Consider the following 13666-nt stretch of genomic DNA (forward strand, 5'->3'; position numbering starts at 1 on the left):
TGCAGGAGGGCCTTTAGATTGCTTCCTTCATGGATGGGTGGGAGGGAATAGCTCCAGTTCCAATGACGGTCAGTCCTGTGAGGGGTCAGCTATTAAATTAAGGTCCCCTCTGCAAATGATAGCCCTGTTTTCCAGGTGTGCAAGGAGGACATTACTTCATTATAAAATAATAACTGTTGTTGGTTCAACGAATATAGGGAACATAACGTCACTGCTGTGTTACCAATCTTACATGTATTGCTTGTAGACGCCCCTTCATGCCACTCTTGATCTGTGATATTTCAAGCCCATGAGTGTTCTGGATCAACATTCTCACCCCAGCTTTCTTCAAGGAGCCATATGACTATAACGCAAAACCCCACCACCCACACTTCCCTAGATCGGAGCATAACTTCCTCCCCTTTCTTAAATGTAGTTTCTAGTAGGAAAAGCACATCTACCCCAGGTTGTTAAAACTCATGTGCAACCACTGAGTTTGTGTGGGGAATGAAGGCCTTTTACGTTCCAGGACCCAATTCGAATGGCATTATTCTGCGTCATCATGCCCTGCATCTCATGTTTGCTCCCCACTAGCCAATGTAGCGTTGTGAAATCTACCAATGCCACCCCATCCTCTGGCATTGTCCCTTTGTCTTCATACCTAACAGTTGTAGTACTAGTCCCAGGTTCCCATCCCTTATTTGTGTACACACTGGGGGATTCCCCAAGGTTTTGCAAGTAGTGTGAAGTCACGGAACGAGATTAACATTTACGCATTCCTTTTCCCCTTTGCCTGCAAAATGGTCACCATGGCATTTTCATGCTGGAGTACAACCAATAGATTCCTATGCAACAGCCAATTCACACCTGGTAAAAGCTGGCCTACTTAATTGCAAATGCTGCGTTCCATGCGTACATTACAAGCACTTTAAAAAAAAAAGAATCGCAAAGTTTAAGTGCAAGGTGCTTTGGAGAAGTGTCTTCACTTGAACACTCTTCTTTCGTACTACTTCTCACGGGTTTTGAAAACTGCGTGAAGAGGACCCAAGTGTATTTAAGTGCATACCTTGCAGGGGCATTCCATGCAGTTAACACCTCGGAGAAAAGAGGCCCCAAATTGTCTGCAAGGGGTCATCATCTTCTCTTCTAGTTCAGTTTTTGGAGTGTGGCACTTTACAGAAGGAACGATTCTTTTTGTCCACGTTTTATTTCCACCGTTTAGATGCGCATCGAAGGATAAACTGTGTCATTTAGAGAGCAAATTGGTCTCGCACCACCCAAGCCATTTCAGCTTTATAATGGCACAATTGCATATGGCCAAGATGTTCTGCCCGTCTGCTTTCGTTTTCATTACATGATAACCTATGGTTTGTTCACCCCACCTAGGACTGTCTTTATGTGACTTGTATGTCGCATAAAGGGATGCCTACTACGACATGAAGCACCTAAATGAAGGTATAGTTCTAGGGTTTGGCGTTAGGATCAGAACCCCAGATAATGTTTTCGGATGGCAGTATTTTGCTCCCCATTTTATGGAGTTGCACAGATGAGAGTAAAAAAGTAAGCCCCGATAACGTATTTTTTTAGGAAAGTAAAAATATGTATTTGACTCTAAAACACGTATGTTTTATAAGCCATACTTTTGTGCGTCTAGTAATTCATGCACATTCATGAAAACACAAGTTTTGACTAAAGTTACTCTTCAAATCAGGCAGTGATATTATTGGGCCTTCCTCTGGCACTGATCTGCTAGTGTCACTGATTGGAGCAAACCTCTAGAGTTCAGTGGCTGGAAGCAGGGGCAGGTTCCTAGGTTTCGAAAAGGGACTGGTACCCCTTTATCTGTGGGGCCGGCAGGGTTTGTCCAATCTTTCGCTTGTTTGATAATATTCATCCGCCTCTTTAAATATTTGCCAATGTGATTTTAATAAATACATTGTAGCCATGTACATACTTTGAAATACAATGTAAATCAAACAATCAAAATCTTGTTTAAACAAAAAAAACAAAGAAAATATAATGTAATGCAAGTGTCCTGGCATTCTGTCATCTAAAATGTTTGGGAGCTCAGATTCTACGACTACAAAAAGAGAAGAATACGGTTTACTTTTTTTATTTTTGCATTGCAAAGTGAAGGTGAACGCTCTATGGAAAAGCTGTGCTGCTAAACATACACACTTTCTCCATCTGCTCCATTACTAAAAAGGTACACTCAGTGAGTATATCTGGACAGGTTTCAGGCCTTGTGAGTGTGGAACATTGTCACTACCAGTGATATACAGGACACATGTATACTTCTGCTGTGCACAGTTTCCAAACATGCCAGCAGCTGAAATGTGGATTGGTCACCTTATAGAGAAAAGTATATACTTCAAATGCGCGGACGCAAGCGCTGAGTAGCCGTCTCAGACACCGGTTTCCAGGGACGTCATTTAGGGGTTGCCAGAGGTCACAACTGAGACCTCTGAGGTCTCCCTTGTGACCTCTGTGGTCTCCCCCCAAAAAATCTTTGAATTTTTCTTTTTTTATTTTTTTTTGCAATGCAAGCTTCTGGGCTGTGGCCATCCCCATGTGGCTCTTTACTTCAGGAGTGGCTGGCTTTCTTATTCAGGCCCCTTAAAACAAGAAGAAAAATAAGAATAGGAATGCCACAAGTCTAACACTTTCAGCACTGACCCTGAATAAGAAAGAATAGGAATGCCAGATAATGTGTCTTTCTGGAATTCTATACAATAATTGCTAGACTCATAAAAGGTTTATTTCAGGCACACTTCAGGGGGTGAGTCACTGATTTAGTCTTACTTAAACGCCTCAACTCAGCCTTTCATCCTTCTGAGGTTGATAAATGAGTACCAACACAGGTTGGGTGATATTGGGTGTATATTTTTTCTATATGAAGCGCTTAAGCGTACGTGCTACGTAATAACAGATCATTATCATTTGGTCATGGACGTCTGCTTGCATTCACAGTAATTTGGTAACATGGGCCTATACACACTGATCTTAATGATACATATGGTGATCCATTCTTGTATGAAATGTACATCACATTATAGTGATATCGTAACCATATTTTTCTTAGTGTACAATGCTATGTGATGCCACTTCCTGTTTTGTCAACGGGTGAAAGGTTGTGTTCCATCGCTTCCCGCGATATCACTTTGGGGTGGGGTCAAATGACATCACTTCCTGTGATGTCATCAGGGGGTCAAGGGTCGTGTGATGTCACTCCCGCTACCCCTGGCATTTTGGTGAAATGACGTCCCTGCCCGTTTCCTTCTAAAAGCTCCTTTGGTGCATAGAACAAACCAATGGCTGATGTTAACTTCATATTTAGCAGCAATGGGATGACACTCTCAATAGTGATATAGGCGATAGTTAATTTACAGAGTGCTAACCATATTATGGATAGTTGGTTGACCTGCCACAAATGTGCCAGCAGTTTGAACATTGAAAGGTACATTTCTGACCACACAAGTAAGGTGGCCTATAAAGGATTAATTGCTAGTATGACAGCAAATAAGGTTATTCTAAACTTTGCACTGGGCTTACTTAAAATAAAAAAGGGGATCTTTTTGATGGAAGACAAATAGGTATTCATTGTTAAATGTTACCACCGTGAATCTGGGGGAAGGGCTACTGTTCACCTTGAACATAGGGACAGTGCTATCGTAAAGAGAAACATATATTTTATTAAATACAGTGATTCATGAGGGAAGAGGGCTAAATTCAACAGCCAAAATGTGATGTGCAAAGATACTGTCATTTCCCCACCCTGGCTTTCCACTTTAGCCTACAGATGAAAGAGGTCTGCTGCAGGTTTCTGCCTCTGAAGCTGTTCCCACAACACATGGGCCCAGTTACAACTAGCAAACAAATTGGACTTTTGGTAAGAATTACAGCACCTCTCCCAGGTGGAGAAGCCAACTTCCTCAACGGGTAGAGGTGGGAACAGGCTTTTAAGGGGAAGCTGCAGGAAAAAGGAGAATACTGGAGAGGGAATAATTAGCATAAGGAACCCTTTACTGTGGGACAGACGGGGTGAGGGGAAAGACAAGAGAAGGTCAGGGGACAGAAAGCTACAGAAAGATGAATTTGGCCATCTTGGTTATTGCTGAACATCACTTCCTTCTTAAACTCCTTCTCCCGCCCCCCCACCCCCAACCCTCCAGATGGACAATCCAGGACTCTGGGTAGGGCACTCCAAAGGAGGCAACATTAGAAACAGGCATGCATTGATATTTAACAGAAAGCTTGAAAAATGACCACTCTCTTAGTACATTTTTAATACATATGGGGGTGTTCCCCAACCCTCATTTAGGGAAGCCTCCTTTGGACTTATGCTGGAACAGAAGAACCAATCTTGTTCCTGGAGCAAGAGCTGCTTAAAAATCCCTAGAATAGGGTGAAGACTAGATTTCCAGGTGAGCTGGCAGCTCTCTCCCCAACAACTTCTGGAGGACATGAGAAGGGACTATTGAACGGAAAGCTTGCCTGCCCAGCGAGCGCAGTCCAGAACTCTGGCCAAGAGCCTGCATGCATCCCTGAAGTATTTCCCTTGAAAGGGGCCTGATGCAAACGACCCCACAGTGTGCTGCAATCCCAAAGATGCGGACTTTGGCAATGCTGTTTGCAGAATCCAGCATTTCCCGATTTGAGCCACATCGAGCTGATGCTGAACTACAACCGAGCTGCTGATGCAACCCTAGATCCACAATCGCCTGTGCTTCAAGTTACACTTCACTGCGCCCAGCTAACCTTGAAGTGGACACCACTCCCTGCTGATACTGTATGTTTGAGGCCAAAGTACTGCATCGAACTATCAAGAAAGAAAAGGTTTTTCAAATTTAAGTCACCCACGAGTGATGAGCCACTGCAACTGGAACCACTGCTGCCTACAACTGGACATCGCTGAGCTCTTAGAGTTGCCTGTGAACAGCACTACAAACAACGAGACACAAATCCAGTCAAGACCCTCGCCGTTTCGAACCATGAGTCGCACCATCTAAAAAACGTCCAAAAGACAGGCTCAATGCCATCGAACCACTACAAAGGACTAAAGTATAGTTGGTAATGCACTAAAGGCCCCTAAAAAGGGTTTTCTTGCTTCTGCTCCACTAGCTTTTATATCTTGGTCCATGAGACAGTTATAACACCATTCCTGACCGTAAAAGATATTTTGAAAGTGCCATCGACCAGGACTGTGAATTTATGGGCCAGATTTACCAAAGTGGCCAGTCAGAGAAAAAAAAAAAAAGAGACCATTTCCTAGACATGCCTTCTGGATGACACTGCAGCACATGGGCCCCCAACCGGGAGCACGGTTGGGCATGGACCTTGTCAAAATGTACAGGTTGCTCTATTAGCTATGGTTTCTGTTTCTATTATCGGCATGTGTTGTTCGACTGCAAACATAATAGCCAATACAGACATTTTAGTTACAAAATGTCCATCTTGACAAATGTACTGACCTGGCTGCCTGGGAGTGCAGAGTTCAAAACATTCAAAAGGCACTTTCCTTTGTTGTGAATCATACGCTGGTGTATTTAGTCATTGGTGATGTGTCTTGCTAGGTGTCATAGGATTTAGACGGCACTGGTCAATTTGGCACCGTTGGCGCAGTATGCACTTGAGCAGTATTCACCCTACCAAGATGGCAGCTTGGACTTCGAGGAACGGTTCAGTCTTGCGGTTGTCAAGAAGTAACTCGACTCCTCCCCTTTCTCGGGCAACAGTACTTCCGACCCTGAACCAGCACCAAAGTGCGTTGCTATGAATTTCTCCAGCTACGCTTTGTGAGTTTCGTGATCGTTAGTTACCACAGTATTCTTCTTTTCATTCTAATTTACCCTCGTAACTAACCTCTGTTCTATCCCTTTGTAAGCAGCTACTCCATTTCTCCCGCTCCCGAACCTCCGAGAATTTCAGTGCATAGTTTGTGCAAAGCCCACTCAGCTCTTCCGCACAGCAAGTCCTGAATTTCCCTTCTGTAATATTCTTTCGCTACCGCCGGCTTCCTTTCACTTCTACCTGTACTATCTTTACAGAAAACGTGCATACAACCCCCCCGGGACTACAACTCCCAACCACCCTTGGGATACACTGTAAGCAGATACTAACGGAGCTACACCTCAGCCACGTTTGTTGCTCGGTAGGCGTTAATTTCCCACAAACGTGATTCAGGCCATTAGACTCCTTTTCTCCTAATTCTTATTTTCTTTCTTTAGCACAAACCTCTGGCTACACATAAAACTCTGCTCACCTCCAATCAAGTTGGAATCTCCCTCGTCAGTGTACAGCCTTTGTCCGATTAGAACTCCACTAATCGGAATCCCAGGTACTTTTTTGGCAATCCCTTTGCTCTCTTCTTTCATCACTACCATTCCCAGCATTCTCTGTTAACACAATTCCTTTCCATCGGCAGCCTGCCTTTGAATACCTGAAAACAGCCTCTACAGCATCTATCCATTCGAGGGACATCAGCAGGCCGGGAAAACCTCGCTCTCCAGCCACGCAGGGTTTTTTCCCCCACGAGGGTTTCCCTGGCACCTTCACTCCCCGCCTGTTCCACCGCACGGGGAAGGGAGGGTTAGGTGAGTCCTCACTTTCCTCGTAGGATTTCCGAAGACAAGGTAGGGATTGTACTGTTGATTCATGTTTTAGCCTGTAACCAGTGCATCACTACCCTTGCTACTAGATATATATCTAAGTCTTTCTTAGGGGATAAACTTATGAGATAACACTAGGATAGTCTACTGAAGATAGGCCTGACAGGACCGCCGTCTAACCCACTATGGGCCTCATTGCGAGTTTGCCGGTAACCTGCCAGTAGAACCAGCAGGTCAGCGGCAAACTCGCCTTACTGTTACCGGGACATTACGGGTGCAAGTTCCCATTCCATGAAGTTCATCAATGGCAGTACCGGTAATTGAGCATTTTGGTACCAGTAGGGGCCTGAACTGCCAGCAGCTCAAGCCTGTCGGTAATTCATTGCCCCTACCAGCAAATTCTGAGTGTGTGGTTCTGGTGAAAAATGCCAGATCTGGTACTACCGGCATTTTTACCAGACGGGCACACTTGTAATGAGGCCCTATGTCTTAGGTACAGTTGGTGCAAGAATAGCGCTAAGAGATGCATTGACTTATAAGTGTACCCAGTCAGTCAATCTGTATCTGTCAATCATTGTATGAGGATAAGTTGAAAAGGCTGGTACATGCTTTGTTTGGGCTCCATGGAAACCACAAATACATATACATGTCGACGTTGCCAGAGAAGATGTCTGACTGGATTCCATAGGCTAAATGAAACAGCATACATGCTCACTAACAGAGGTGAGGGGGGGGGGGGATACCCAATATGGGGCTGTATGGAATTTAGTCAAAGAAGGATCAAGCACAAGACAGGTCATGGAGAAGAAAGGATTTTATTTATGAACAAAATAACAGGACACCCCATCAGCCACGGCTGTCAGGGTAGTATGGAAGCAACTGACACAAGAACCCCCCCAATCGCCACAAGTGGAATCCTGCCACCCACAGACTACATTCCAGCCACACTAACACTGGCTCCTGGCTGACAAGGGTGGAACCCAGGCTACCACAGGACAGGACCATATTATGGAAGCCTCTTCTAACGAATGGAATCCTTAAACAAGTCCAAAATTATTTTGATGTAATTTCCTTTTTCAAACGTAACTGCTTATGCACATTACTGCTAGAAAGTTACACTATAGAATTAACTTTTCCCTTGCCAGAGTTGTGGCGATTTTAACATTGTGCAGAATGAGGTGATAATTAAAAACCCAAACAACACGAACAGAAGCATAGCCAGTAAAAAAACATGAAGATCCTACTGCTAGAAAGTTACACTATAGAATTAACTTTTCCCTTGCCAGAGTTGTGGCGATTTTAACATTTTGCAGAATGAGGTGATAATTAAAAACCCGAACAACACGAACAGAAGCATAGCTAGTAGAAAACATGTAAATCCTACTAAATAAATGGTACCTATAGAAAAACATGGGCGGCAACATACAACAGCCATTGCATGTTGTATATGTAGTTTACGCTCTTGGCATTGATTTCTCCTGAAGCAGTGGAAGTCTCTCAGAATACAGTACAGTGAGGTCTGAGGTGGGACATATGTGAGAGGGTGAAACATGACAAATTAGTGGTGGGGGGCCGGGAGTCCCCAGCAACCTCACTTGCCCCAACACTACTCACAAATAAAACCCTCACGTGCACTCTGAAATGCCTTGCAGACATGGGCGTAATTTTAGGGAGGTGACAGGGGTGTTTGCCCCCCCCCCCCAACTTTCATGGCACACCATTTTTTCCCCCCATTCATTTGGGTGGGGCACCTTTTTTTCAGATGTCATGCGCCCCCCAACATTTTCAGCAAAGTTACTCCACTGCAGGTACCCCTGCCCTGTGCTAGCGGTGGGTGGCCTGAGGTGCGTGTACACGTAGCGGACCACTCACCACGGAGTTCTTCATGAGCGCTCTGACGGTAAAGGCCTGGGTTTGCTTGGTGCCGCCGCTGCTGCTGCCGCCCGCGCCCTCTTTCCTGCACCCGGCCTTCTCGGGGGCTGCTTTCACCTGCGACTGTTTCTGCTGCTGTTCTGCGACCATCGCTCTCGGGACACCGGCCTGTGGTGGGGGGGCTCGCGTATCAAGACCCGATGTGTCGGTGGTGGGGTGTCCCTAAACAGAGCTGTGGGGGGCTGCCGGCGAGGGTTGAGCTGCCGCGGGCTCCTGTAACCGTTTCTGCTCTCACCTGCGATGGTAACGCACGCTGCGCATTGGCGGTTGCTAGGCGACGCGACAACATTCAGCCAGAGCCTTGTTGTTAGCCGCTTCCTCGATCAGCTCGAAAACTACACTTCCCGGCATGACCTTGGAAGGTCGGGGGTACTGTTTCCTCCTGTTGCCTCGCAAGTCCTTTTCTTGGGGTTTCTCAAAGTCCTGTAATGAGCAAATATGTCCTTTGCGTTTGTTGAAAGAATCGTGGGTAGATCCACGGAATGCATCGCTTTCTGTATGGCGCATGAAAGCTGCGCTCAAAGTGCTTACCGCGGGAATATTTCGCATATTGGCAATTATTAATTGGGGCGCAGCTAGCCATTAATATCGGGGAGGTGTGCTTCTGGATTTTTTTTTTACAAAATGCTATGTGGTCCCAACCAAAAAAGGAGAGCATAGCAATTTGTGAATCAGCATGCATTAGTTGCATGCATTAGTCGCTCTGGTCTACGGGTCTGCCCAGATATGTTGTGGACAACCAGGAGTGTGGAACAAAAGACAAGCGCACAGGAATGCCGATTAACTGACCTCCACCAAGAGTGAGGCGTCAATGTGATGAGCAAAAAAGTGCAGGTACTCACCAATCTAGACTTTAAATGGACTTGGGCTCAGACTCGATAAGGTCCGAAAAAAGTGCATTTGCCCAGGCCCCCATCAATTTATGTGAGGTTCGCCCTGTCTTCCCTTCAACCCACACAGTTCGTTGTCTCACTTTCTATGTGTGCCTTGCTCTTTGTGCCGCACTATCTATTTGTATCACATTCAGTTTACCTCTCTTACCCCCACTCCAATCATATCTTTCAGGGCTGGCCTTAACATGGGCAGCGCCAGGGGCGAGGCAACACAATTTGGCACCCCTACTCATACTTGCCAACCCTACTGATTTAGGCAGTAGGCTACTGCTTTTTAATCAGTCCTACCGCCTGCAAATTTGGGTGACAGATCCTACTGCTTTTTACAGGGGCAAGTCATTTATGTGACTCTAAGGCAGGCTGCTGGAGACTGAGCCTAGGACAAAGCATGCAACACATTAATTTGTCTGTCTGTGCAGTGGGCGAGTATTTGTATTTGTAGTTATTTTATTTGTGTTGCGCACCTTGCCCGGGGTAAGTGATTACATGGGTAAGTGATTACATTGAGCGATCGGCTCAGATAAATCCATTGACCTGACAGCTACGTGACTCTGCCCTGCACTATTGCCGGGACAGACTTTCAGTGAACCACCAGTGAAGACAAGTGGCAGAGCATATCACCATAACACAGCATCTGCCTATCAGACGGAGGAGGGTATCAGTCTGTCGTTCAGTATTCCACTTGCCCTGCAGGAATACGTATGTACTCCCAGGCTGCTGCTACAGAGCAGTGGCAAACGTTGCCTACAAGCTCTGTGAGATTATCTTCTGTGAAGTTAGGTAATTGAATTTGGTGTAAACTTACTATTCAGAACTATACATTTTAAACATTTGTACATCTTTCCATGCGTGTTGTTTGAAGGGTGTGCATTTTAGAATGCTCCAGTGGTGCCAACAATGTATGTTTGTATTTTCCTGTGATGTAGGAAAAATCCAACATCTTTTTGGTCACAGAATGTTGGCAAGTATGCCTACTCCCCTCATGCCCATGGGGGGGGCGGTGCCAGGAGGGGGGAGCATCAAATTAAATACAGGGCCTCTGCAAAACGAGCATCAGTGCTGTATTTAATTAAGTGATTAACTCCTCGGTCCGTGCTGGAGTGGGAAGTTAATCTCTTCAATAGAGCTGCAGCTGTCCAACCACCATGATATGAAATGGCATTTATAACGTGCCTATACACAAGTGTTTCACGCTGCCCCATGCTGGTTTGACAGCCATGCCCTATTGTGATAAAATGCACCCCACTCTCCTCGAGAGCAGGCCGCATTTCGGTTCAATAGGGCTCCTTCCATGCCTTCACCCACTGCGCCTGTTGGGATGGTTCACCGGTATGCAAGAGGTCATCTGGGGGTCTGTCCGATCCCCAAGAGCCCTACACCCTTTCCCAGAATAAACAGAGGACTCATCCAATGTCAAGTTAGAACTGTGGTTTATTGCAAAAACCAACAGGGATCATACAAGACATTCAGGATTCTCCAGTAGATCTCAACTTTACAATGCGTGCTCCCCAGTTTTGTCATGTTTTTGCATCATCACCTGGACCCTTCTCCAAAAACCTATGTTCCCTATGGATTGGGTGCTGAGAGTGGTAACCCCTATAGTAAACCCCTATATAGGTTATTCTACTGGTCCTTGCATGTCAGGTGGTGGACCTGCCCCGCCCCCAAGAAACGATCTATTACATTATTTCAGAGTAGTGGGTTTACCATTGGCTCTTGCCCCTTGCCATCCACCCCTGGGTTTCTGTCTCGTTATTGGCTGGAGTTGGTCTCCCTTAGACTGGGACCCGACTCGGTTCTCAGCTCTCCGTGCACCCCTTCAAGGTGATGCGAAACAACTTTGTGTTGGAATTGTAACTGGTAGTATACCACCTTTTCCTCTGAGAGTGCGCTCCTACGTTGCAACACTTGTTTCACCTTCCGTCTGGGCAGCTGGTATCGTCATGTGGTTCCGCCCCGGGTTAATGTCCACTGTCTCGTTTGGCTGCATCACGTGCTTGTGGATCGCAAAATCGAGCTCTTGGGTCTGCAATTATAAGGAGTTATTTCCTTTTACTGCAGCTTATCCCTTGTCATAGAGTTTGGAATGTGATTTATTTATCTCTGACCTTGGTCGTGAGCTTGATCTGCACTCCGTTCAGCCTGAGCCTGTTGCTTCTGTCTTCGTTCTGTGGCTTCAGGCTTTCTGTAATTTTCCTTAGATTTATAATGTGATTTCTACATGTTTGTGTTATGCTAGGTTTCCTATAGATTAGTCACACGTGGTCTATCAGGCTCCATATACACTCCTGTAGTCCCCTAGGGTTTATTGCTGTAAGCGTCTGCAAGCTTGCTCAGGATCTCGTGTTGCCTTGCGTTTCTGCATTACTGCATTTGGCTAATGAGAAAAATAATAAAAGCTTTGACAGTATGTATATGTATCTGTCCTCTATCTATAGAAATGTGTAAGCATGTTCTTCATGTATGTGAATGTGTGTTTGTGTAAGGCGGTGCAGGGCTATGAGTGTGCTTCATGACTGGCAATGCTATTTCATGATGTCACTAGTGACATCAGCACAATGGTTGCTTGGTGCTTAATCAAGGCTGTTCATTACGGTATTCATATCCATGACCTCCGTTATGTCCCCTGATCCTGAAAGGATATGCACGGGATTCAGTCTTTCTGGCTGAGGTGATACCTTTCTGTGTATGAGTCAGCCTTTGGTGAACTTGGGATTCGTCCGAAATAAGATGATGGGTGAGTGCAAGCGTTCCTGGCTCTTCATCCTGTCATGTACCTAGGGATGAGGAGGGGCATTCCGGGGACCCCCTCGTCAGTCCCCGCTCTGGTCAACCTGTCGACCACTTCACTATATGGTACTACCTTTATCCTTGGTAGCCATATTTTAGTCAGTCCTCCAAGGAGCCGTAGAAGTTGGCATGATCATCAAAATTCCAGGACATGTAACTGCACACTCCTTCTGGTTTGCACCATACCCATTTTCCTGCATAATTCTTGTTGCCGAATGGATTATCTAACCTCATTGTCTCATGTGGGAATAGTGAACAATCTTTAATTCTCATTCTCAGCGTATCTCTTTCTTCCACTATCTTGTCTTTTTCACCTCCTATATTCATGCCCATCATCACCTTAATTCCTATGAATTTCTCTGCCATCTTGTGGCATTGAGTGATGCACATCTTGATCACACACAGTCCCACCAGTACCAATATTAGCGCCCCTAATAATACTTTCAGTCCATCTGCCAGCCATGAAAACATCCATGACCAGAGGTATGCTATCCAGCATTGTTCTTTTCCAGTCCCTTTGGCTTCTTCCTCCATTTTGGCGTGCATATTCGAAAGTTGGGTCAATGCTTCTGTTAGAGTGCCATTCTCTCTGTCATTGGCAGGTATGAATATGCAACAGGAACTCCCAAATTTTTGCTCAAACTCCTTTCATTGCTGTGAGAAGATCCATAACATATCTATTCTGGAGCACCATCAAACTTACAGTTCGGAGCTCTTCTATTATTGCATTGAAGCCATTTAATGTAGAGTTTATTGTCAGCATCAGCTCCCATTTGGTAATCTGCAGCCATTTTGCATTTGTATATGTCTGTAATGCTGGAACCATTGACGCGAAAAACATTTCCGTCCTGTGCTCCGAGATACCCAACCGGCCCATAGAGTCGGGGGTTTGCTCAGAAGCACTTTAAGACAAGATAGCAGCACTCGTGAGATGGATGGGGGTGCAGATATATACTTCAACACCAATCAATAAGGACAACTCAACGGTTTGCCAAAGGCAATCTGTTTAATGACAAGTACAAAAAATGGGGAGTTATGAAGATCAGCAATGGCGCGATCTTCCTTCTCACTTCAACTCCAATGAACTTCATAAAAATCATGATATTTATACTGAAAACTCATCATCATTGACGTGTAACATTCAAAAGTTGACATGCAATTCTATTGGTTCGGGAAAGGTAACTTTAATATAGGTACTATATCTGTATATGGTAACGGAGTGAGGGGATTGGGTAAACACTGTCAGGTGGGCATCTAAGCCCTTCCTTCAAAAATGACTACTGCAGATGTCACTAAAAGTACGACGTCCTGTTGGTTCTACTAACTGTAGGACCCTAGATTATTTGGTCCATTGTGATTGGGTTGGCACCAACCCCATGCATACTTTTCCACTTTGCTTAGCAGCACGCAGAACGGTCGGCCAGGTGCAGGGTGCCCCTTAGTTACCTGGCCTTCCTCCAGTTA

General features: G+C 45.4%; 1 protein-coding gene across 1 annotated transcript in view; it reads right to left on the bottom strand.

The window, feature by feature from the left end:
* Positions 1–8774, bottom strand: part of PACRG (parkin coregulated) — a 1057472-nt gene extending 1048698 nt beyond the window's left edge. Inside the window, exon 1 of the mRNA XM_069607688.1 lies at positions 8460–8774. Within this exon, the coding sequence (XP_069463789.1) occupies positions 8460–8609 (150 nt within the window). The 5' untranslated portion in view covers positions 8610–8774. The remainder of the gene's footprint in view (positions 1–8459) is intronic.
* Between the last annotated feature and the right edge of the window lie 4892 nt (positions 8775–13666).

Source organism: Ambystoma mexicanum, chromosome 4q (genome assembly GCF_040938575.1).
Source record: "Ambystoma mexicanum isolate Mex_15411 chromosome 4q, UKY_AmexF1_1, whole genome shotgun sequence".
NCBI classification, from domain to species: Eukaryota; Metazoa; Chordata; class Amphibia; order Caudata; family Ambystomatidae; genus Ambystoma; species Ambystoma mexicanum.